This window comes from Panulirus ornatus, chromosome 56 (assembly GCF_036320965.1).
Source record: "Panulirus ornatus isolate Po-2019 chromosome 56, ASM3632096v1, whole genome shotgun sequence".
Classification (NCBI taxonomy): domain Eukaryota; kingdom Metazoa; phylum Arthropoda; class Malacostraca; order Decapoda; family Palinuridae; genus Panulirus; species Panulirus ornatus.
This window is the reverse complement of record NC_092279.1, coordinates 8,313,823-8,340,316: the sequence shown is the minus strand read 5'-3', so window position 1 is coordinate 8,340,316 and position 26,494 is coordinate 8,313,823. Positions and strand designations below refer to the sequence as shown.

Sequence of the window (26,494 nt, the reverse complement as noted above, 5' to 3'; positions counted from 1 at the left end):
TTTGTTCATACATGTATACTTTTAAGGTAGGTGCATCACTCTGTGCTCCTATTCCTTCTTTGTTTTTGCAGTTTTTGGGTCTAATAGACCTATGGATAATGAAAGTGCGGAGAATGAATGATTAGTGGCTTGCAGATCATGGGGATGCAGGGAAGTTGTCCATCTATCAGCAGGAAGCCAGTGGCCTGGAGAAGGGATACCCTTGATATCAAGTCCATATAAAGAATAGATTTTGTGTTATGTTGATTAGAGTAATAACTATTTTTTCATATCAACTTTCAAAGTTCTCTGCTCTTTTTACATTAATCACTTCCATTTATGTTTTCTATATTTTCACATCTTGATAAGGTGAATTAAAGCTTAAAGTTCATACACATTTTTTTTTTTATAAATTGCAATTAGAGCTACTTTTCCTATTTTCCCCATTGGGTCTGTTGAACCCAAGGGTTGTGAAATAGTTCCTAACTTGTGACGATAGTGTTTCAGGGTTAATATTCCATTTTTTAGTTTAGTATGTCACACAAGATTATTTATTTATTTATTATGCTTTGTCGCTGTCTCTTGCGTTAGCGAAGTAGCCCAAGGAAACAGACGAAAGAAAGGCCCAACCCACCCACACACACATGTATATGCATACACGTCAACACATGCACATGTACATACCTATACATCTCAACGTATACATATATATACGCACAGAGACATATACATATATACACATGTACATAATTCATTCTGTCTGCCCTTATTCATTCCCATAGCCACCCCGCCACACATGAAATGACAACCCCCTCCCCCCGCATGTGCATTAGGTAGCGCTAGGAAAAGACAACAAAGGCCACTTTCGTTCACACTCAATCTCTAGCTGTCATGTATAATGCACCGAAAGCACACAAGATTAACACATTCATATTTTTTCACCCATAAGATGTTTGTTGTTTGCTCATGATCAACAGTTATTCCCTTTGTATCTATGTCTCAAATTTCTCTAACCCAAAGCAAATACTCACATCTTTACTTTTCTTTTCCTTTTGCAGTTTGTATCTTTACTTTCAGTACCTTCAGGAGTAATACCAAAGATCTTTATCATTGTCCTATCATCTTAATGAGTTTTGGAGAAGTTGGTGATTATTGATGCTTATGTACCTGGTATGAGAAGGATGACAAAGAGAGGCTAGTATTTTGGGAGGAGCTAAGTGGGTGTGCCTGCAGTTCGATGTGAGAGATTGGGTATTAGTAAGAGGTGATTTGAATGTGAAAATGGGTAATTGAGGATATAATTGGGTAATTGAGACTGTAATTAGGGGGACATAGGCTATTCAGGGATGTGAATAGTAGTGGTTAACAGCTTGTGGAGTTAAGTGCTGAAAAAGAACTGGCATTTGAAAATACTTGGTTTAAAAAGAGGGTCATACATAAGTGTATGCTGAGTAGAAAAGATGGTAAATGGGCATTATTGGATTATGTATTGATTGACAGTCATGCGAAATAGAGGCTCTTGGATGTGAATGTGCTAAGAGGGGCAGCTGTTAGGATGTCTCATCAGTACAAGGCAGAGGATGAAGATATGTTAGTGCTTCCAGAAATTAGAAAAAAATGTGTGTGAGAAAAGGGTGGTGAAAATAAGTGAGCTTGGAAAAGAGGCTTGTGTGAAGAGATACTAGGAGAGAGTGAGCTTAGAATGGCTCAAGATGAGAGTTATCAAAACAAGTGGTTAAGGTGAGGAATAGAAGGTATTTAGGGAAGCACTGTTGGTTTATGTGAGAGAAGAGTGTGGTATGCAGAAGGTGGGAGGTAAGCTGGTGAGAAAGGGCAGTGATTAGTGGGATGAAGTTACAAGTGAATGAGAAAAGAGGGATATAAAGAAGCTACTTTCAGAGTTAGAAGGTGAGTGATTAGATGTACAAGTCGGGAGGGAGGCTTAGGGATGCAAAAAGAGGGCAAATGAGAATTGGGATGAGTGAGTATCAGCAAACTTCAGAATGAAACAGAAAATGTCTTAGAAAAATGTTGGTAATGCAAAAAGCCAAGAGAAACAATGGGAACATTCATAAAGGGGACAAATGAAGAAGTGGTAACAAGAAGAGATGGGCAAATAAGAAGATTGAAGGGGTATTTTGAAGGACTGTTGAATGTGTTTGATGATAGATTGGCATATTGGTATTTTGTGTCAGGGTGGGAGGGGTATGCAAAGAAAGAGTATAATGTTAAGTGGTTTGTTAAAAAGAGAAGTACTGCAAGCCTTACATATGATGAAATATGGCAGTGTGACTGGATTAAATGTTTTTACAGTTGGATTTCACTTTAAAGGGGTGCAGTTTTGTTGATTGGTTAGTTGAAGAATTTCATTGTATTTATAGAACTCGGTGAGGTGCCTTACGATTACCAGAATGCATGCATAGTGTCATTTTATGAAGACAAGAGGTACAAAAGTGAGTATTTGAATTGCAGAAGTATAAGTTTGTTGAGTGTACCTTGTAAATTATATGGAAGAGTAGTAATTGAGAAGGTGCTGGCATGCATAGAGTGTTGAACTTTGGAGGAGCAGAGAAGCTTAAGGCACGGTTAAACATTTGTGGATGAGGTGTATATTTTGAAAAATGGGGCTCTAATTTACTTAGAGAAACAGAAGGATTTGTATGTGGCATTCAAGGATCTAGAGAAAGCATAGATAGAGTTGATAGAAATTCTTTGCAGAATTTATTACAAATATTTGGTGAGGAAGGAAAGCTATTAGAAGCAGGGGAGTTTTTATGAGGCGAGTAAGGCATATATGCGAGTAAGCAGAGAGGAGGCTGAGTGGTTCCATGTGAAGGTGGGACTGTGACAGGGGATGTGATGCCATAATGGCAGTTTATTCTGCTTATGGATGGGTGATAACAAAGGTAAACATAGGGATTTTGGAGATAAGGGTGACTATGCATTCTTATAGAGGGTAGGGTACCTGGTAGGGTTAATCAGGTAATTTAAGGGATTATTTATTTTATTATTATTTATTTTGCTTTGTCGCTGTCTCCTGCATTTGCGAGGTAGCGCAAGGAAACTGGCGAAAGAAATGGCCCAACCCACCCCCGTACACATGTATATACATACACGTCCACACACGCAAATATACATACCTATACATCTCAATGTACACATATATATACACACACAGACATATACGTATATACACATGTACATAATTCATACTGTCTGCCTTTATTTATTCCCATTGCCACCTCGCCACACATGGAATAACATCCCCCTCCCCCCTCATGTGTGCGAGGTAGCATTAGGAAAAGACAACAAAGGCCCCATTCGTTCACACTCAGTCTCTAGCTGTCATGTAATAATGCCCAAAACCACAGCTCCCTTTCCACATCCAGGCCCCACAGAACTTTCCATGGTTTACCCCAGTCGCTTCACATGCCCTGATTCAGTCCATTGACAGCACGTCGACCCCGGTATACCACATCGATCCACTTCACTCTATTCCTTGCCCGCCTTTCACCCTCCTGCATGTTCAGGCCCCGATCACTCAAAATCTTTTTCACTCCATCTTTCCACCTCCAATTTGGTCTCCCACCTCTCCTCGTTCCCTCCACCTCCGACACATATATCCTCTTGGTCAATCTTTCCTCACTCATTCTCTCCACGTGCCCAAACCATTTCCAAACACCCTCTTCTGCTCTCTCAACCACGCTCATTTTATTTCCACACATCTCTCTTACCCTTACATTACTTACTCGATCAAACCACCTCACACCACATATTGTCCTCAAACATCTCATTTCCAGCACATCCACCCTCCTGCGCACAACTCTATCCATAGCCCACGCCTCGCAACCATACAACAATGTTGGAACCACTATTCCTTCAAACATACCCATTTTTGCTTTCCGAGATAATGTTCTCGACTTCCAAACATTCTTCAAGGCTCCCAGGATTTTCGCCCCCTCCCCCACCCAATGATTCACTTCTGCTTCCATGGTTCCATCCGCTGCCAGATCCACTCCCAGATATCTAAAACACTTTACTTCCTCCAGTTTTTCTTCATTCAAACTTACCTCCCAGTTGACTTGACCCTCAACCCTACTGTACCTAATAACCTTGCTCTTATTCACATTTACTCTTAACTGTCTTCTTTCACACACTTTACCAAACTCAGTCACCAGCTTCTGCAGTTTCTCACATGAATCAGCCACCAGCGCTGTATCATCAGCGAACAACAACTGACTCATTTCCCAAGCTCTCTCATCCCCAACAGACTTCATACTTGCCCCTCTTTCCAAAACTCTTGCATTCACCTCCCTAACAACCCCATCCATAAACAAATTAAACAACCATGGAGATATCACACACCCCTGCCGCAAACCTACATTCACTGAGAACCAATCACTTTCCTTTCTTCCAACATGTACACATGCCTTACATCCTCGATAAAAACTTTTCACTGCTTCTAACAACGTGACTCCCACACCATATATTCTTAGTACCTTCCACAGAGCATCTCTATCAACTCTATCATATGCCTTCTCCAGATCCATAAATGCTACATACAAATCCATTTGCTTTTCTAAGTATTTCTCACACACATTCTTCAAAGCAAACACCTGATCCACACATCCTCTACCACTTCTGAAAGCACACTGCTCTTCCCCAATCTGATGCTCTGTACATGCCTTTACCCTCTCAATCAATACCCTCCCATATAATTTCCTAGGAATACTCAACAAACTTATACCTCTGTAATTTGAGCACTCACTCTTATCCCCTTTGCCTTTGTACAGTGGCACTATGCAAGCATTCCACCAATCCTCAGGCACCTCACCATGAATCATACATACATTAAGGGATAGTTGTGTTAATAAGAAGAGTATAGTTGAAAGAGCTGTGGATGGTGTGCTCAAATGGTTTGGATGTATGGAGAGGGGTTGACTAGAGGAAATATGTGTCAAAAATGGAGGGGACAATGAGAAGCAGAAGATCAGATTGGAGGTGGAAGGATTGAGAGAATTTTTTCTATATGTCCGAACCATTTCAGTACGCCCTCTTTTTATCACCGCACATCTCTTTTATCCTTTCATTACTTACTCAGTCGAACTACCTCACACCACATACTGTCCTCAAACTTTTCATTTACAGCACATCTGCCCTTCTCTGCACAGCCTTATCTACAGCCCATGCCTCACCTCCATATGATATTGTTGGGGCTAGTATACCCTCAAGCATACCCATTTTTGCCTTCCTAGGTAATAATGATCTTTCTTTCCACACATTCTTCATCATTTATAGGACCTTCACCCACTCTCTTACTCAATGACACTTCTATTTTCAGGATTCCATTTGGTGCCATCTCTATTCCTGGGTATCTAAAATGATTTATGCCCTTCAGTCCTTTTCCATTCAGCCTCACTCCCAGTCGAACACATCCCTCAACCCTGCTAATCCTAATAGTCTTGCTGTTATTTACATTTACACATGAATTTCTCCTTTCACACACACTTCCACACTCAGTCACCATTTTCGGCAGCTACTCATTCTAATCTGCCACCAGTGCCATATCATCAGCAAACAACTTCTAAGTCACTTGCCAGGCCTTTCATCACCTACAGACTGCATATTTACCCTTCAGTAAAGCACATTGACTAAAGGGAAGGAGTGTTTGGAGTTTGATAAATTAAAGAGTAAGCAAGAGTGAAATTTTTCAGTGATTACTGATATCCATATGATGAATTTAGAATTTTCTTGGCAGAGCTGTAATGGCCACACTCTCTTTCTCTCTGCACTGTTCTTCATTTCAGCTCTTATAGTGAATAAATCTTTACTGATAATCCACAGTAAAAAAGATTGTGCATTTTTTAATGCATTCTCTTAATGTGATTTTCAAAATGCTTTATGAGTTATATAGTTCTGTGGAAGGTTTTCACATAAAATAAAACACGTTTTTATTTTGGGCTGACTATCAGAATGCATATGTTAATTTGCTACTTTCTTGAAATGAAGAAAATGGATGTGTAGAAAATATCAAGTGTATATGCAGTCAGTGCTATACTGTATTGCTGTTGAATTAGAAAAGATTTACTATAACGAGTTACATTTGCTTGGAAAATAATCATCAGATGGTTGAAGTTTTTATATGAGCCTCTGAAAACACTGTGCTAGAGTTGCCCCTGCTAATGGTGTATTAAAGTTGAGGCATTAAGAGCTAAGAGGCGGCACTGAAGTTCACCAATTATGGAGATTTTTTGTCGTGGCCAACCCTTTGAGAAATTTCCCAAAGGGAATGGGCTTCAGAGATATAAATAGAAAGTATTTATATGCTTTAAAAGCTTTTTCCTTTATATTTAACTTGAAAAGATGTAACCTCTCATATTATTGTTTCCTTTTCCAGATGACAGATGGAGAGCCTCCATACCAGTGTAAATATGAAATGCATCAGTTCCATAAATTTGTTTGGAAAAAGCTGAAGAGATATGCAAAATTTGCATATGATGTGAGTTTACGTTTGTGTATGATATGCTTTCTTATTTTTTTACACTGCAGCACTTTGATGGCAAATTTTAGGCACCCCAGATAGATATTAGCAGCTTGACCTGGACAGGAAGTCCAAATACCTGAGACGGTATCTGCCTTTCTCAACAACTTATTATTGGACAGTGCCATTACAGTCCTTTAATACAAATGAGTTAATCACAAAGTTTGTAACCTTCTTCCTTCTAAGATCTCTGAGCTTATGGTGAGAGGACTGTTTGCTTACCTGAAAATTCTTGTCCACTGGGGTCATGCAAATTCATGTTTTGGAGGCTTTGTACATCAGTGAAATCTTAGTTGATCATGAATCTCATTTGAAAGAATGAACTTGTGACCAATTTAGAGTCCAGACTCTTTTTGTGTCACCTTCATAGCATGGTAGACACATCCATTGTCCATCTGGCTGTCTGTCCATCACTGGAAGTTGCACCTTAACGTACAACTTAAACTTGATCATAACTTGCAAAGACAAAATCAGATACTCATGAAAGTGTGTACATTTGTTTTCCATCATCAGAGAATTTCAGTATTTAGTTGCTATTGTGGGTAAGTTTGTTGATATGGAAGGAGAGATAAGGGAGAGAGCAGTGTAGGGTTGAAAAGTTATTGGGTCCCTTGAATGCAGTAAATGAAGGGTAGAGGTGTAACTATGGAAGTGAAGAATGAATTAAGGGACAGTATAGTCCTTTTGACCTTGACCTATGCAGCGGAAACATGGGCATGGAATGAGCCACGGTGGTCAAGAATCCAGGCTTGTGAAAATAAGTTATTTGAGAGGAGTATGTGGTATGAATTGATGGATAGATGTATGGCAGAGAATGCAAAGGGAATGAATTGCAGAGTGTTAAGAGTGGGTGAAACGTAATACTTTGAGGTAGTTTGGGCATATTGAAAGTATGCAGGATGGGGAGTGTACATGGAGAGTGCAAGAAGATATGATTAAAGAGGTTGGTTTAAGAGGGAGACCACCTTTGACGTGTGGAAAAAGAGTGGAAGAACACTGGAGGAATTGAAGTGGTGGAAGAATGCATGGAATGGTGTTAGCGAGGGAGGCATGTAAGGAGAGGAATAAGTGGAGATTCCTTTGCTGTGGTTACCCCCCCTTGATGGGAGTTCCTGAAGGGAACAGGCATCAGAGGTCTATTTAGGTAAGTCAACATTTAGCTGAACTTCTTGGACTCTTGAACAATCCCAGAGTTTGTTCTCTGTCATAATTGTCCCCATTTCATAGCCCTAAATGTTCCCAATCCATTTTAATCCCTTTTTATTCAGAAGCCAGAACATCACTGTTTCTTTCAGCAAACATACCACCTCTTTTTTTTCATCCTAGTTACAATTACATTCAGAGATGTAATTACATCCATTATCCATCTGGCTGTCTGTCCATCACTGGAAGTTGCACCTTAACCTACAACTTAAACTTGATCATAACTTGCAAAGACAAAATCAGATACTCATGAAAGTGTATACATTTGTTTTCCATCATCAGAGAATTTCAGTATTTAGTGCTATTGTTGCTTTTGCCTGCTATTGCTTGCTTTTTTTTTCCTCACTGCTTCTAGAAAGTGTTAATACATGAAGGTAGGATTTCTAGCTGCATGCTAACACCTGGTGTTTACTGTCTGTGACATGTAGGTGATATGTGGTTGATTCAATGCTTTTCATGTTTTACAGGCATTTCATAAGGTACAGATCAATCACACAGAGTTCATGGATTTGTTGCACACATACAACGCATGGGAGACCAAAACTCAGGCAACCCTTGATGAGGTAGCTTGCTTCTGGATGAAGAACAATCAGGTATGACACAAATTGATTATTACTGCCAACTGTGTTATATGGTTATTTTATCCTTGACTGATATGGAGAAAAGGAATTGCTATGTATTAATACATTTTGGAGGAAGGTTTGAGATTTTGTTTCTGGATTGCTTGATATGGATTATGTTGGTTTGCTTTCATAATCACAGAACCATAATTGAATATGGTTCATTTGGTTTATTCCTGGGAAATTATATGGGAGGGTATTGATCGAGAGGGTCAAGGCATGTACAGAGCATCAGATTAGGTAACAACATTGTGGTTTCAGAAGTGGTAGAGGATGTGTGGATCAGGTGTTTGCTTTGAAAGATTTATGTGAGAAATACTTAGAAAAATAAATGGATCTGTATGTAGCATTTATGGACCTGGAAAAGTCATATAATAGAGTTGATAGAGATGCTCTGTGGAAGGTATTAAGAGTATATGGTGTGGGAAGCAAGTTGTTAGATGCAGTGAAAAGTTTTTATTGAGAATGTAAGGCATGTGTATGTGTAGGAAGAGAGGAAAGTGATTGGTTCCCAGTGAATGTTGATTTGCATCAGGGGTACGTGATGTCTCCATGGTTGTTTAATTTGTTTATGGATGGGGTTGTTAAGGAGGTGAATGCAAGAGCTTTGGAGAGAGGGGCAAGTATGCAGTCTGTTGTGGATTAGAGGGCTTGGGAAGTGAGTCAGTTGTTGTTCGCTGATGATACAGCACTGGTGGCTGATTCATGTGAGAAACTGCAGAAGCTGGCTGTTAAAGAAGAAAGCTGAGAGAAACTGTGAATAAGAGCAAGGTTATTAGGTACAGTAGGGTTGACGGACAAGTCAATTGGAAGGTAAGTGTGAATGGAGAAAAACTGGAGGAAGTGAAGTGTTTTAGATATCTGGGAGTGGATTTGGCAGCGGATGGAACCATGGAAGCAGAAGTGAGTCACAGGGTGGGGGAGGGGGCGAAAGTTCTGGGAGCGTTGAAGGTGTGGACAGCGAGAACATTATCTCAGAAAGCAAAAATGGTTATGTTTGAAGGAATGGTGGTTCCAACAATGTTATATGGTTGTGAGGCTTGAGCTATAGATAGGGTTGTGCAGAGGAGGGTGGATGTGTTAGAAATGAGATGTTTGAGGACAATATGTGGTGTGAGGTGGTTTGATCGAGTAAGTAATGAAATGGTATGAGAGATTGTGTGGTAATAAAAATTGTGGTTGAGAGAGCAGAAGAGGGTGTATTGAAATGGTTTGTTCACATGGAGAGAATGAGTAAGGAAAGATTGACAAAGAGGATATACGTGTCAGAGATGGAGGGAACGAGAAGTGGGAGACCAAATTGGAGATGGAAGGATGGAGTTAAAAAGATTTTGAGCGATTGGGGCCTGAACATGCAGGAGAGTGAAAGATGTGCAAGGAATAGAGTGAATTGGAACGATGTGGTATACTGGGGTTGATGTGCTGTCAATGGATTGAACCAAGGCATGTGAAGCATCTGGGGTAAACCATGGAAAGTTTTGTGGGTCCTGGATGTGGAAAGGGAGCTGTGGTTTCGGTGCATTATACATGACAGCTAGAGACTGAGTGTGAATAAATGTGGCCTTTGTTGCCTTTTCCTAGTGCTACCTCGTACACGTGCAGGGGTAGGGGGTTGTCATTTCATGTGTGGCGGGGTGGCGACGGGAATGAATGAAGGCAGCAAGTATGAATTATATATGTGTGTTTATATGTATATGTCTGTTTATGTATATGTATGTATATGTTGAAATGTATAGGTATATATATGTGCTGCGTGTGGATGTATATGTATGTACATGTGTATGTGGGTGGGTTGGACCAATCTTTCGTCTGTTTCCTTGTGCTACCTCTCTAACATGGGAGACGGCGACAAAGTATGATAATAAATATAAATTATTTGGAGAGACTAGGGCTTTTTGATTTTTCCTGGTTAACTCTTCAAACTCATTTTTATGGTGCAGCAGTTTTATATAGCAGCATTGGAAGAGCAAACAAGAATAACTCGCTTGTACCAGTAACCAAGAACTGTATGAATCCTAAAGAGTAAAATACTTTTTCACCTTTTGCATTTATAGCAGTTCCCCATGTTTGACTTGGCTGATATTATCACCATGCCACGTAACTTTGAGAGAGCCCTTGACAGGATTCATTATGTTTCTGGATCATACTCTTGAAACTATGTCGTTTTACAGAAATGAAAATACCAAGGGCATTGATATCCTCCTGAAGAACTTAGAGCGTCTGAAACTGAAGTACGTGGCTCAGATTAATAGAATTGGAAGCAAAGAACTTTCAAAATGTTACTGACCAATAACAGTTATATCCCATATTAAACTTTCTGAATCTTAAAATGTAAGGTAATTGACTTGATGGAATCAATCTACATAACCCAGACAGTGTGCCTTCTAATCATATTTTTCTCAGTTGATTGATCACATTATCAAATTATAAAATCAATGGAAAAAAGCAGAATATTGTCACGATGTTTACAGACTGTGGAAAAGCCATTGACAGATTTGACCATGGTGTCATACGTGACCATTGTGTCATACATTAAACAGCTAAAACTTTTTTTTATTTATATTTTGCTTTTTAAGAAATATGTTGACAATTGAGAAGTTTTCATTACTTCCACAGTAAAAGAGCTCATTTCTAAAATAGGCACATACATAAACTATTTTCATATCCAATGGAGATGATACCAAAGGGAGTGCAGAAATCTTTTCAGTAGAAGACACTAATTAACTGTAGGTCAGATACCTCAGTGATAGGTCTAAATGATTAGTGTTGCCCTATTCTCCTAACTTTAGCTAATGTAGGACAAGTACTAAAAAGAAGCGCTTTTGATGTTGCCTTCCAATACAATATCACTTTCAGTAAGACCTTAATCAAAAGTAGGCCAAATCGTTTAACGATTGGGAGTGTTTATGCTGTCATATGTAAGGCATTTGAAAATGTTTACATTGGCCAGACTGGCAAAACTGTAACTGTAACATGCTATCATCACTAAACAGTGTCATGAAAATGATCACCCTGTAGACCGTAATAACCCAGTCATATTGTACCCCTCTTCTGATTATGCTACCCGTAATGTCACTGAATCTGTCTTCATTGCTAATACTAAGAGCTTTCATTTGTCCCCAGGCAACTCTACTGCCCATCCTATTATTAACCAAATCATTATGAAAGAATTAGCAAAAAAACAAAACATAAAAATTATTGAACACACTTCTTGTTGTCCAGCACACACACACACACACACACACACACACACACACACACACACACACACACACACACACACACACACACTCACAAAACTCCCCTTAACCACATGGCACCCCTCACTTTCTCTTTAACAGCCAGTCAGTTATACCATTGCTTTGTCTGGAGTGGCAGAAACAGGACATTGTTGTGGTGGTAAGTAACGTAAGGGTAAGAGAGATGTGTGGAAATAAAAAGAGCGTGGTTGAGAGAGCAGAAGAGGGTGTTTTGAAATGGTTTGGGCACATGGAGAGAATGAGTGAGGAAAGATTGACCAAGAGGATATATGTGTCGGAGGTGGAGGGAACGAGGAGAAGAGGAAGACCAAATTGGAGATGGAAAGATGGAGTGAAAAAGATTTTGTGTGATTGGGGCCTGAACATGCAGGAGGGTGAAAGGAGGGCAAGGAATAGAGTGAATTGGAGCGATGTGGTATACCGGGATTGACGTGCTGTCAGTGGATTGAATCAAGGCATGTGAAGCGTCTGGGGTAAACCATGGAAAGCTGTGTAGGTATGTATATTTGCGTGTGTGGACGTATGTATATACATGTGTATGGGGGTGGGTTGGGCCATTTCTTTTGTCTGTTTCCTTGCGCTACCTCGCAAACGCGGGAGACAGCGACAAAGCAAAACAAAAAAAAAAAAAATGAATTACTGGCACCTGATGAGGTGTATTGTCTCCGTGAAACATGTTGTGCCACATGTATAGAATTATGTGTTAGATAGAAATTATACGAACTCCAACTGAATTGCGATTTTGCTTTCATACACACATATATATATATACACTTGTACATATTCATACTTGCTTACCTTCATCCATTCCTGGCACTACCCCGCCCCTGAGGAAACAGCATTGCTACCCCCGCTTCAGCAAGGAAGCGCCAGTAAAACAGACAAAAAAGGCCACATTTGTTCATGCTGTATCTAGCTGTCATGTGTAATGTACCAAAACCATAGCTCCTTATCTACATCCAGGCCCCACAGACCTTTCCATTGGTTACCCCAGACATTTCAGATGCCCTGATTCAGTCCAGTGACAGCATGTTGGCCCTGGTATACCACACCATTCCAATTCACTCTTTTCCTTGCACTCCTCTCACCCTCCTATATGTTCAGGCCCCAATTGTTCAAAATTTTTTTCACTCCATCCTTCCTCCTCCAATTTGGTCTCCTGCTTCTCTTTGTTCCTTCCACCTCTGACACATATATCATCTTTGTCAATCTTTCCTCACACATTATCTCCATATGTTTGCAGAGCTCCTACCTAATTATTATTTTTTTTTTTTTATTATACTTTGTCGCTGTCTCCCGCGTTTGCGAGGTAGCGCAAGGAAACAGACGAAAGAAATGGCCCAACCCCCCCCATACACATGTATATACATACGTCCACACACGCAAATATACACACCTACACAGCTTTCCATGGTTTACCCCAGACGCTTCACATGCCTTGATTCAATCCACTGACAGCACGTCAACCCCGGTATACCACATCGCTCCAATTTACTCTATTCCTCGCCCTCCTTTCACCCTCCTGCATGTTCAGGCCCCGATCACACAAAATCTTTTTCACTCCATCTTTCCACCTCCAATTTGGTCTCCCTCTTCTCCTCGTTCCCTCCACCTCCGACACATATGTCCTCTTGGTCAATCTTTCCTCACTCATTCTCTCCATGTGCCCAAACCACTTCAAAACACCCTCTTCTGCTCTCTCAGCCACGCTCTTTTTATTTCCACACATCTCTCTTACCCTTACGTTACTTACTCGATCAAACCACCTCACACCACACATTGTCCTCAAACATCTCATTTCCAGCACATCCATCCTCCTGCGCACAACTCTATCCATAGCCCACGCCTCGCAACCATACAGCATTGTTGGAACCACTATTCCTTCAAACATACCCATTTTTGCTTTCCGAGATAATGTTCTCGACTTCCACACATTCGTCAAGGCCTCCAGAATTTTCGCCCCCTCCCCCACCCTATGATCCACTTCCGCTTCCATGGTTCCATCCACTGCCAGATCCACTCCCAGATATCTAAAACACTTCACTTCCTCCAGTTTTTCTCCATTCAAACTCACCTCCCAATTGACTTGACCCTCAACCCTACTATACCTAATAACCTTGCTCTTTTTCACATTTACTCTTAACTTTCTTCTTCCACACACTTTACCAAACTCAGTCACCAGCTTCTGCAGTTTCTTACATGAATCAGCCACCAGCGCTGTATCATCAGCGAACAACAACTGACTCACCTAATTATTGTATTGACTACTTCTACCTGATGTATCATAGTGTCATTGCTTTAGGTGCCAAATGTACTTCTGAAAAATGTCTCTGAAATTCATCTTCTTTATCAGGTAATTTGCATTGATGTATTTTAAGATGAAACTGTTTATGCCAAAGGCACTATTTATGTTACATCTAGCTTTTTTAACAGTTGCAGTGGGAGACTTGGCAACCAGCAAGCACTCTGCATGAGTTGAAGCTGGTGGGTCTCTTCCCAATCAACTCAAGTGAAGATAACAGACACAAGTTTATTGCTCCTGGTAATGTTCCTGCATACTTTATGGCAGTGGAGGCTGTTAACAAGAATAAAAGTATCCTGTCTGATTTTAACATTCACCCTATTGTCTTAAATGGAGCGTGTGAACCAGCCATGGTGATGAGGCAATTCATAGAGATTCTCCAAAAGTCTTCTAGTTTGGGATTCTACAATAATATGGTAAGTACATCAAGTTAAAAGCAAATTTTTAAGATATGATTTTTTATATGAAAAGGGTGATATTACCTTTCAGTCTAATGAGGAGTGTAGGCAGGTAAAGGTGGATTTTTTGTGTTTACTGATACTCTATAGTTATAATGTAAGCCACTGCAGGCACCAGTGATTGAGGCCCCTGAGCTGACAGAGATTAAGCTCTTTGGTAAATGGTCACTTGATGATGTGCAGCTTAGTGACATGTCACTCAGGAATTATATAGCTGTGAAAAAGTGCTAGGCCAAGTACCTGCCTCATTTTGCTGGTCTTTCTGCTGCCAAGCAATTCCACAAAGCACAGTGCCCCATTGTTAAACACTTTACCAACTCGCTTATGATGCATGGATGCAACAATGGCAAGAAGCTGTTGGCTGTCTGCATTGTGAAACACTTTTGAGATCATCTACCTGTTGACTGGAGAGAATCCAGTACAAGTGATGGTTAGTACAATCATCAATTCTGGCCCACGTGAGGACTCCACACATATTAGTTGTGCTGGTACTGTTAGGAGGCAGGCTGTTGATGTCTCCCCATGTGTCAATAGATAGGCTTGTAAAAGAAAGGGTAAGCTAGAGGGATGTCTGATCATTTTCTTGTGGAGGCAAAGGTGAAGCTTTGTAGAGGTTTCCAAAAAAGGAGAGAGAATTTTGGGGAGAAGAGAGTGGTGAGAGTAAGTGAGCTTGGAAAAGAGACTTGTGTGAGCTGGAAGTACCAGGAGAGATTTAGTGTAGAATGGCAAAAGGTGAGAGCAAATGATGTGAGTGGAGTGGGTGAGAATGGGATGTATTTAGGGAAACAGTGATGGCTTGCGCAAAAAATGTACGTGGCATGAGAAAGATGGGAGGTGGGCAGATTAGAGAAGGTAGCAAGTGAGTGGTCGGTTGAAGAAGTAAAGTTGTTAGTGAAAGAGAAAAGAAAGGCGTTTGGATGATACTTGCAGGGAAGGAGTGCAAATGACTGGGAGACGAATAAAGAAAGTGGCAGGAGGTCAAGAGAAAGGCAAAAGGATTGAAAAAGAGGGCAAATGAGAGGTGGGGTGAGAGAGTATCACTAAACTTTAGGGAGGATAAAAGATGTTTTGGAAGGAGGTAAATAACGCGTAAGACAAGAGAACAAATGGGTACATCGGTGAAGGGGGCAAGTGGAGTAGTAGTGATGAGGTGAGAAGGAGATGGAGTGAGTGTTTTGAAGGTTTGTTGAATGTGTTTGATGACAGAGTGGCAGATTTAGGGTGTTTTCGTTGGGGTGGTGCACGAAGTGAGAGGGTCAGGGAGAATGGTATGATTAAGAGAGAGAAGGTAGTGAATGCTTTGTGGAAGATGAAATCTGGCAAGGTAGCAGGTATGGATGGAATTACAGTGGATTTATTTATTACTTATTTTGCTTTATCGCTGTCTCCCGCGTTAGCGAGGTAGCGCAAGGAAACAGACGAAAGAATGGCCCAACCCGCCCACATACACATGTATATACATACATGTCCTCAGAGGCAAATATACACACCTATACATCTCAATGTACACTTATATATACACACACAGACATATACATATATACACATGTACATAATTCATACTGTCTGCCTTTATTTGTTCCATCACTAACTCGCCACACATGGAATAACAACCCCCTCCCCCCTCATGTGTGCGAGGTAGCGCTAGGAAATGACACCAAAGGCCCCATTCGTTCACACTCAGTCTCTAGCTGTCATGTAATAATGCACCGAAACCACAGCTCCCTTTCCACATCCAGGCCCCACACAACTTTCCATGGTTTACCCCAGACGCTTCACATTCCCTGGTTCAATCCATTGACAGCACGTTGACCCCGGTATACCACATCGTTCCAATTCACTCTATTCCTTGCCCGCCTTTTACCCTCCTGCATGTTCAGGCCCCAATCACTCAAAATCTTTTTCACTCCATCTTTCCACCTCCAATTTGGTCTCCCACTTCTCCTCGTTCCCTCCACCTCTGACACATATATCCTCTTGGTCAATCTTTCCTCACTCATTCTCTCCATGTGACCAAACCATATCAAAACACCCTCTTCTGCTCTCTCAACCGCACCCTTTTTATTTCCACACATCTCTCTTACCCTTACATTACTTACTCGATCAAACCACCTCACACCACATATTGTCCTCAAACATCTTATTTCCAGCACATCCACCCTCATACGCACAACTCTATCCATAGCCCACGCCTCGCAACCATACAACATTGTTGGAACCACTATTCCTTCAAACATACCCATTTTTGCTTTCCGAGATAATGTTCTCGACTTCCAAACATTCTTCAAGGCTCCCAGACTTTTCGCCCCCTCCCCCACCCTATGATTCACTTCTGCTTCCATGGTTCCATCCGCTGCCAGATCCACCCCCAGATATCTAAAACACTTCACTTCCCCCAGTTTTTCTCCATTCAAACTCACCTCCCAATTGACTTGACCCTCAACCCTACTGTACCTAATAACCTTGCTCTTATTCACATTTACTCTTAACTTTCTTCTTTCACACACTTTACCAAACTCCGTCACCAGCTTCTGCAGTTTCTTACATGAATCAGCCACCAGCGCTGTATCATCAGCGAACAACAACTGACTCACTTCCCAAGCTCTCTCATCCACAACAGACTGCATACTTGCCCCTCTTTCCAAAACTCTTGCATTCACCTCCCTAACAACCCCATCCATAAACAAATTAAACAACCATGGAGACATCACACACCCCTGCTGCAAACCTACATTCACCTACATTCACTGAGAACCAATCACTTTCCTCTCTTCCTACACGTACACATACCTTACATCCTCGATAAAAACTTTTCACTGCTTCTAACAACTTGCCTCCCACACCATAAATTCTTAAAACCTTCCACAGAGCATCTCTATCAACTCTTATCATATGCCTTCTCTAGATCCATAAATGCTACATACAAATCCATTTGCTTTTCTAAGTATTTCTCACATACATTCTTCAAAGCAAACACCTGATCCACACATCCTCTACCACTTCTGAAACCACACTGCTCTTCCCCAATCTGATGCTCTGTACATGCAGTGGAATTTACTAGAAAAGGGGGTGACTGTGTTGTTGGTTAGTTGGTAAGGATATTAAGTGTATGTATGGATCAAATTACAGAGGTATAAGTTTGTTGAGTATTCCTGGTAAATTATATGGGAGGGTATTGATTGAGAGGGTGAAGGCATGTACAGAGCATCAGATTGGGGAAGAGCAGTGTGGTTTCAGAAGTGGTAGAGGATGTGTGGATCAGGTGTTTGCTTTGAAGAATGTATGTGAGAAATACTTAGAAAAGCAAATGGATTTGTATGTAGCATTTATGGATCTGGAGAAGGCATATGATAGAGTTGATAGAGATGCTCTGTGGAAGGTATTAAGAATATATGGTGTGGGAGGCAAGTTGTTAGAAGCAGTGAAAAGTTTTTATCGAGGATGTAAGGCATGTGTACGTGTAGGAAGAGAGGAAAGTGATTGGTTCTCAGTGAATGTAGGTTTGCGGCAGGGGTGTGTGATGTCTCCATGGTTGTTTAATTTGTTTATGGATGGGGTTGTTAGGGAGGTGAATGCAAGAGTTTTGGAAAGAGGGGCAAGTATGAAGTCTGTTGGGGATGAGAGAGCTTGGGAAGTGAGTCAGTTGTTGTTCGCTGATGATACAGCGCTGGTGGCTGATTCATGTGAGAAACTGCAGAAGCTGGTGACTGAGTTTGGTAAAGTGTGTGAAAGAAGAAAGTTAAGAGTAAATGTGAATAAGAGCAAGGTTATTAGGTACAGTAGGGTTGAGGGTCAAGTCAATTGGGAGGTGAGTTTGAATGGAGAAAAACTGGAGGAAGTGAAGTGTTTTAGATATCTGGGAGTGGATCTGGCAGTGGATGGAACCATGGAAGCGGAAGTGGATCATAGGGTGGGGGAGGGGGCGAAAGTTCTGGGAGCCTTGAAGAATGTGTGGAAGTTGAGAACATTATCTCGGAAAGCAAAAATGGGTATGTTTGAAGGAATAGTGGTTCCAACAATGTTGTATGGTTGCGAGGCGTGGGCTATGGATAGAGTTGTGCGCAGGAGGATGGATGTGCTGGAAATGAGATGTTTGAGGACAATGTGTGGTGTGAGGTGGTTTGATCGAGTAAGTAACGTAAGGGTAAGAGAGATGTGTGGAAATAAAAAGAGCGTGGTTGAGAGAGCAGAAGAGGGTGTTTTGAAATGGTTTGGGCACATGGAGAGAATGAGTGAGGAAAGATTGACCAAGAGGATATTTGTGTCGGAGGTGGAGGGAACGAGGAGAAGAGGGAGACCAAATTGGAGGTGGATAGATGGAGTGAAAAAGATTTTGTGTGATTGGGGCCTGAACATGCAGGAGGGTGAAAGGAGGGCAAGGAATAGAGTGAATTGGAGCGATGTGGTATACCGGGGTTGACGTGCTGTCAGTGGATTGAATCAGGGCATGTGAAGCATCTGGGGTAAACCATGGAAAGCTGTGTAGGTATGTATATTTGCGTGTGTGGACGTATGTATATACATGTGTATGGGGGTGGGTTGGGCCATTTCTTTCGTCTGTTTCCTTGCGCTACCTCGCAAACGCGGGAGACAGCAACAAAAAAAAAAAAAAAAAAAAAAAAAAGGATCACGGTGAAATGCCTGAGGATTGGCATTGTATACATAGTGCCATTGTACAAAGACAAAGGGGATAAAGGTTAATTTTCAAATTACAGAGGCATAAGTTTATTGAGTATTCCTGGGAAATTGTATGGGAGGGTATAGATTGAGAGGGTGAAGGCATGTACAGAGCAACAGACCGGGGAAGAACAATGTGGTTTCAGAAGTGGTAGAGGATGTGTGGATCAGATGTTTGCTTTGAAGAATGTTTGTGAGAAATACTTGAAAAAAGAGATGGATTTGTATTTATCATTTATGGATCTTAAGGAGGCATATGATAGGGTTGATAGAGATGCTTTGTGGAAGGTCTTAAGAGTATATGGTGTGGGAGGTAAGTTGCTAGAAGCAGTGAAAAGGTTTTACCAAGGATGTAAGGCATGTGTATGAGTAGGCAGAGAGGAGTGATTGGTTCCCAGTGAATGTTGGTCTGTGGCAGGGGTGTGTGATGTCCCCATGGTTGTTTGATTTGTTTATGGATGGGATGGTTAGGAATGTAAATGCCAGAGTTTTGGAGAGAGGTGCGAGTATGCAGTCTGTTGGGGATGAGTGGGCCTGGGAAGTGAATCAGTTGTTGTTTGTTGATGATAAATTTCTGGTGTTTGATTCGAGTGAGAAACTGCAAATGTTGGTGACTGAGTTTGGAAAAGTGTGTGAAAGGAGAAAGTTGAGAGTAAATGTGAACAAGATCAATGTTATTAGGCTCAGTATGGTTGAGGGACAAGTTGGTTGGAATGTAAGTTTGAATGGAGAAAGATTGGAAGAAGTGAAGTGTTTTTAGATATCTGAGAGTGGACTTAGCATTGAATGGTACCATGGAAGTGGAAGTGAGTCAAAGGGTGGGGGTGGGACCAAAGGTTCTGGGAGTGATGAAGACTGTGTGGAAGGAGAGAATGTTATCTCAGAGAGCAAAAGTGGGTATGTTTGAAGGAATAGTAGTTCCAGCAATTTTATAAGGTTGTAAGGCATGGGCTATAGATAGGGTTGTGCGGAGGAGGGTGGATGTGATGGAAATGGAATGTTTAAGGACAGTATGTGGTGTGAGGTGGTTTGATCGAATAAGTAATGAAAGGTTAAGAGAGATGTGTGGAAATAAAAAGTGTGGTTGAGAGAGCAGAAGAGGGTGTGTTAAAATGGCTTGAACACATGGAGAGAATGTGTTATTATGAACCATTTTGATCTATAAATTACTTTGAAAATGGTTCATTAGTTAAAGAAATTAGATATTTTCATTGTTTTAGAATTAATAGAAGATGTGCATGTACCTAAATTCTAAGTTGATGTCATAAGTCATTCTAATCCCTCCAACCACTTGTATAGTATAGTACAATTTAGATAGATGCATAAAAGCATTGACTGGCTAAAAGATAATCCTAACACAGGTAGGCCTAGGAGGGATGAGTGATGTATATTTACTTATGACTTTGAACATCTCACTTTTAGAGAATCTTTCTGTCGATATTGTAATATGTAGAGGTATATTTATTTATATTTTATTTATTTTGCTTTGTCGCTGTCTCCCGCATTAGCAAGGAAGCAGACGAAAGAATGGCCCAACCCACCCACATACCCATGTATATACATACACGTCCACACACGCAAATATACATACCTATACATCTCAATGTATACATATATATACACACACAGACATATACATATATATACACATGCACATAATTCATACTGTCTGCCTTGATTCATTCCCATCGCCACCCCGCCACACATGGAATAACAACCCCCTCCCCCCTCATGTGTGCGAGGTAGCGCTAGGAAAAGACAACAAAGGCCCCATTCATTCACATTCAGTCTCTAGCTGTCATGTAATAATGCACTGAAACCACAGCTCCCTTTCCACATCCAGGCCCCCACAGAACTTTCCATGGTTTACCCCAGACGCTTCACATGCCCTGATTCAGTCCATTGACAGCACGTCGACCTCGGTATACCACATCGATCCACTTCACTGTATTCCTTGCACGCCTTTCACCCTCCTGCATGTTCAGGCCGCGATCACTCAAGATCTTTTTCACTCCATCTTTCCACCTTCAATTTGGTCTCCCACTTCTCCTTGTTCCCTCCACCTCTGACACATATATCCTCTTGGTCAATCTTTCCTCACTCATTCTCTCCATATGACCAAACCATTTCAAAACACCCTCTTCTGCTCTCTCAACCACACTATTTTTATTTCCACACATCTCTCTTACCCTTACATTACTTACTCGATCAAACCACCTCACACCACATATTGTCCTCAAACATCTCATTTCCAGCACATCCACCCTCCTGCGCACAACTCTATCCATAGCCCTCGCCTTGCAACCATACAACATTGTTGGAACCACTATTCCTTCAAACATACCCATTTTTGCTTTTCGAGATAATGTTCTCGACTTCCAAACATTCTTCAAGGCTCCCAGACTTTTCGCCCCCTCCCCCACCCTATGATTCACTTCCGCTTCCATGGTTCCATCCGCTGCCAGATCCACTCCCAGATATCTAAAACACTTCACTTCCTCCAGTTTTTCTCCATTCAAACTCACCTCCCAATTGACTTGACCCTCAACCCTACTGTACCTAGTAACCTTGCTCTTATTCACATTTACTCTTAACTTTCTTCTTTCACACACTTTACCAAACTCAGTCACCAGCTTCTGCAGTTTCTCACATGAATCAGCCACCAGCGCTGTATCATCAGCGAACAACAACTGACTCACTTCCCAAGCTCTCTCATCCCCAACAGACTTCATACTTGCCCCTCTTTCCAAAACTCTTGCATTCACCTCCCTATCAACCCCATCCATAAACAAATTGAACAACCATGGAGACATCACACACCCCTGCCGCAAACCTACATTCACTGAGAACCAATCACTGGGGATAGGGGAGGAAGAATACTTCCCACACATTCCTCATGTGTCGTAGAAGGCGACTAAAGGGGACGGGAGCGGGGGCTAGAAACCCTCCCCTCCTTGTATTTTAACTTTGTAAAAGGGGAATGTAGAGGTATATTTATATATTTTTATATTACAACTTAATATTTCGTTAGAACTTTCTCATAAGTATCTCCTTGTTACAGTTGCAAATATTTTTCAGGTTGGCTTTGTGGGTCCAGCATGTTCTGATACAGTTGAGCCCATTGCAGGTGTATCAAAGTACTTCAACATGCCAATAATATCATATGGTGCTGAAGGAGCCATATTCTCAGACCAAGAACATTTTCCTTACTTCTTCAGAACCATTCCAGAAAATAGGATTTTTCGGTAATTTTTTTTAAAAGTTATTCTACCTTTGTATAAAGTTGTGCAGGAAATTATTTGAGAACAGCATGGAATACATGGTACTTGTCACAGAAACTGGATTCTTAATTTTTTTTTCAGAGTATGTGTTTTTGATAACTATTTTTTTTTCTTTTTTGACACCCTTTTGTGTTTAATTTTTAATTTTCTCAAGCAGCAGGAATGACAGTTTAATTTTCTCATTTAGTGGAAATGACACTTTAATTTTCTCAACCAGATGGAATGACAAACCCAGTATGTTTTAGTGTTAATAACTCATGCATGAAATTTATCTGTTTACCCTTGGTGCACACAGTAAAGACACCTCCAAGTGGGCCATCCTCACTACTCACCTCCATTTTATGTTACCTAGTAAGCAGAGTATGTGTGACCCTGGGATCATTGACAAATTCTGGACTTGTTAACATTTGTGAAACGGTGAAATCAGGCAGTAGAAGTTCCTGCTGTCTGGTTAGATGCATTTTACATCATGATTTTGTAAGCATATGCATAAGGTGTGTTTTTAGAGGAAAAACAAACACTTTTCAACCCTAATTGTGCAGTAATTAGCTGACTGCTCATGACTTGCCATGACTTTTTCACTTTATTTGTTAGGAGAAAGATGGGCGCATTTGAAGGGAATTTAATGCCTGCTGTGTTGTATAGATACGAGTCTTGGGCCGTAAATAAGAAAAGGAGAGGGTGGACAATGGAAATAAAATGCCTGATGACAATATGTGGTTTGAGGAAGGTTGATGACTTGATGCTCAGTTGCCCTGCACCAACACAATCACACTTGCATCACCACACTTTTTAACCTATGGTCCTGACTGGTGGATTTAACTGTTTTCCTGAGGAATATAGAATCCTCATGCAAGGGACTCCTAGGGCAGGAAGATGAGGTGAGTTAAGCAGTTGATGATGAATGAAGTGACAATATGGGAGTGAGGTATGTCTGTCTGTTTGTCTATAAACTCTGAAACCCATTCCCCTTGGGAACTACCATCAAAGGGGTGGCCACGGCAAAAGAGTCTCCACTTATCCCTCTCCCTACATGTCTCCCTTGCATACACAATTCTAAGTATTCTTCCCCTGTTTTTCCCCTTCCAGTACTCTTCCACTATACTTCCTCTGTTATGGGTGGCCTTCCTCTTATACCAACCTCTGTAATTGTCCTATTAGACACTTTCCTTGTAAACTCCCCATCTTGCATTCTTGCTACATGACCAAACACCTCAAAGTATTACATTTCACCCACTCACTACCATTCTACTATTCATTCCCTTTTTGTTCCCTGCCCTACCAAATCTCTCATACATTCCCTCAGTACTTTCTTTATTCCATCTAGTCATACCACATGCTCCTCTCAAATAGCTCATTTCCACACCCTGAATTCTTGACCTCTTTGAGGTATGTAGTAAATGAAATCTGATTGAGCAAGCTGACAGAAAACACAAAGATTGTTTGATTAAGTGATAAAGAGTAACACTTATGTATTGTTTGGTGAGAAGAGCATACAATGACATGAGAAGTATGAATAAATGACTTGAGGAGTGATACTAGTGAAATTGCAGAATGAGTTAGATTACCCCCACCATCCTATGCCTTGTCTTTTCTTCATATGATAGAAATTATGCAACAACTGTGCCTAATTTTCTCTGTGTAATTCAGGAGGGATAGAGGACTTTGTAACAGATCATAGGTAAAGAGCTGGAATATTTCTAAGAAAATTACCTCCTATATACTCTCCATACATGTCAGCCTTTCGAACTCATACGTTTTTAATGTGTACAGTGTGACACTTTCAAATAAAGTATTATTATTTACCACCAGCTCTCTTCCTGTATATGAGATTAGTATGAAACAAAGTTGATGTGTCATCTACACTCTTTGTTGCTTGTTATTTAGTAGTGCATCAAACAAACTCAAAGATTATGATATAAGTCTTCAATATGTTTCCCAGTTGGAGATGAACACAGGAGCAAATACTACTGTTTAAGGGTTATACAGATAGGCAGTTGTACATGTTTCAGAAATCCCTAATCATCAGGACCAAACAGTGTTTGGACATTGGACTTCATGGATTTTATGAACTTGGGCCCACAGATTGTGATCTGAATATATTGCTACCTTGATAGTTTTGTAGACCTACTGTAAGTTATGCCATTTCCCATGTTTGCGAGGTGTCAACAGGAACAGATGAAGAAAGGCCTCATTTGCTTACATCCTTTCTCTAGCTGTCATGTGTAACTGAAACCATTGCTCTTAACCACAACCATGCCCCACAGACCTTTCCAGGGTTTTCCCCGGCTGCTTTACATGCCCTGTTTCTGTCCATTGACAACATGTCGACCCTTGTATATTACGTTGTTCCAGTTCTTTTTGTCCCATGCATGCCTTTCACCCTCCTGAATGTTCAGGCCCTAATCACTCAAAGGTCTTTGTCACTCCATTCTTCCATATCCAATATGTTCTTCCCTTTCTCCTTTGTCCCTCCACTTCTGACACATGTATATTCTTTGTCAACTTTTCCTCACTCATTCTCTTCATATGTCCAAACCATTTCAGCAAACCCTCTTCAGCTCTCTTGTCCACACTTGTTTTATTGCCACATCTCTCTGTTCCCCTTTCATTACTTTCTCGATCAAGCCACTTTACATATTGTCCTCAAACATTTCATGCCCAACACATCTACCATACTCTGCACACCCTCATCTATAACCTATGCCTAGCACCCATATATTGTTGGAACTAGTATACCTTCAAGCATACCCATTTACACTCTCCTAGATAATGACCTTTCATCGCACACATTCTTTAATGCTCCCAGAACCTTTGCCTGCTCACCTTTCCTATGACTCTTCTGATTTCATGGTTCCATTTGCTTACATGTCCTTTTCCAGATTTCAGAAACACTTCACTTTCCCCTATTTCTCTCCGTTCAGACTCACACCTCATCTAACCTGTCTCTCTTCTTTGCTAAACCTATTAACCTTGCTTTTATTCACATTTACTCTCAGCTATCTCCTTTCACACACTCTTCCAAACCAGATATCATCTGCAGTTTCTCCCTTGAATCTGCCATCAGCAGTCAAGAAGAGACTCATTTCCCAGGCCCCTGGTCCCATACAGACTGCAAATTCATCCTTCTCTCCAAGACTCAAGCATGTACCTTTCTTAGCACTCTATCCATAATCATATTAAACAGCTATGATGACATAATACACCCTTGCTGCAGACTAACCTTCATGTGGAACCATTCACTCTCCTCTCTTCCTATTTGTACACATGCCTTACACCCTTGATAAAAACTCACAGCTCCTAGCAGCTTTCCTCCAACATCATTTATTCTTCAAACCTTCCACAAGGCATCTTTATCGACCCTATCAATTGCTTTCTCCAGATTCATAAATGCTATGTACAGTTCCATCTGTTCCTCAAAGTATTTCTCACACATTCTTTAAAGCAAACCCTGATCCACACATCCCCTACCACTTCTGAAACCATACTGTTTCTCTCCAATCTGATGTTCTGTACTTGCCTTTACCTTCTTAATCACTACTCTTCCTTACAACTTACAGGTTCATTCAACAAACTTTTACTAATGCAGTTTAACCACAACTTTTATCCTCCTTGCCTGTATACTGCAATGCATACTTGCATTCTTCTGATCCTCAGGCACTTTACCATGATCCATATATACATTGAAAATCCTGACTACCCAATCAACAACAGTCATCCCCTTTATTACAAAATTCAACTGCAATACCATTCACTCAAGCTTCCTTGCCACATTTCATCTTTTGTAAGGGTTTCACCACTTCTTTCTTCACTAAACCACTCTACTTGACTCTCACTTTCCATACCATCACGACCCAAACCCCTACATCTGCCTTATCATCAAACACATTATACAGTCTTACAGTTTTCTTTTGATCCCCTTTTCACTTTATCCCTACCTGCTACCACTTCACCATCGGCCTTCTTCATCCTTGGTCCTATCCTCTCTTTCATTTTGCACACTATTAACCTCCTTCCAAAACATCTTATTCTTCCTGAAGTTGCTCACCCCAACTCTCATTTCCCCTTTTTTTCAACCCCTGCACCTTCCTCGTACGTCCTGCTGCTTTTCATATATATCTCCCTATCATTTGCACTCCTTCCCTGTAAGTACCGCCTATATACCTCTTTTTT

The 26,494-nt window shown here is 40.9% G+C and overlaps 1 protein-coding gene across 1 annotated transcript in view; it reads left to right on the top strand.

The window, feature by feature from the left end:
- Positions 1-26,494, top strand: part of LOC139765858 (uncharacterized) — a 378,458-nt gene that overhangs the window by 230,295 nt on the left and 121,669 nt on the right. Inside the window, exons 9-12 of the mRNA XM_071693716.1 lie at positions 6,377-6,478; positions 8,191-8,316; positions 14,037-14,321; positions 22,119-22,285. Of these exons, the coding sequence (XP_071549817.1) occupies positions 6,377-6,478; positions 8,191-8,316; positions 14,037-14,321; positions 22,119-22,285 (680 nt within the window). The remainder of the gene's footprint in view (positions 1-6,376; positions 6,479-8,190; positions 8,317-14,036; positions 14,322-22,118; positions 22,286-26,494) is intronic.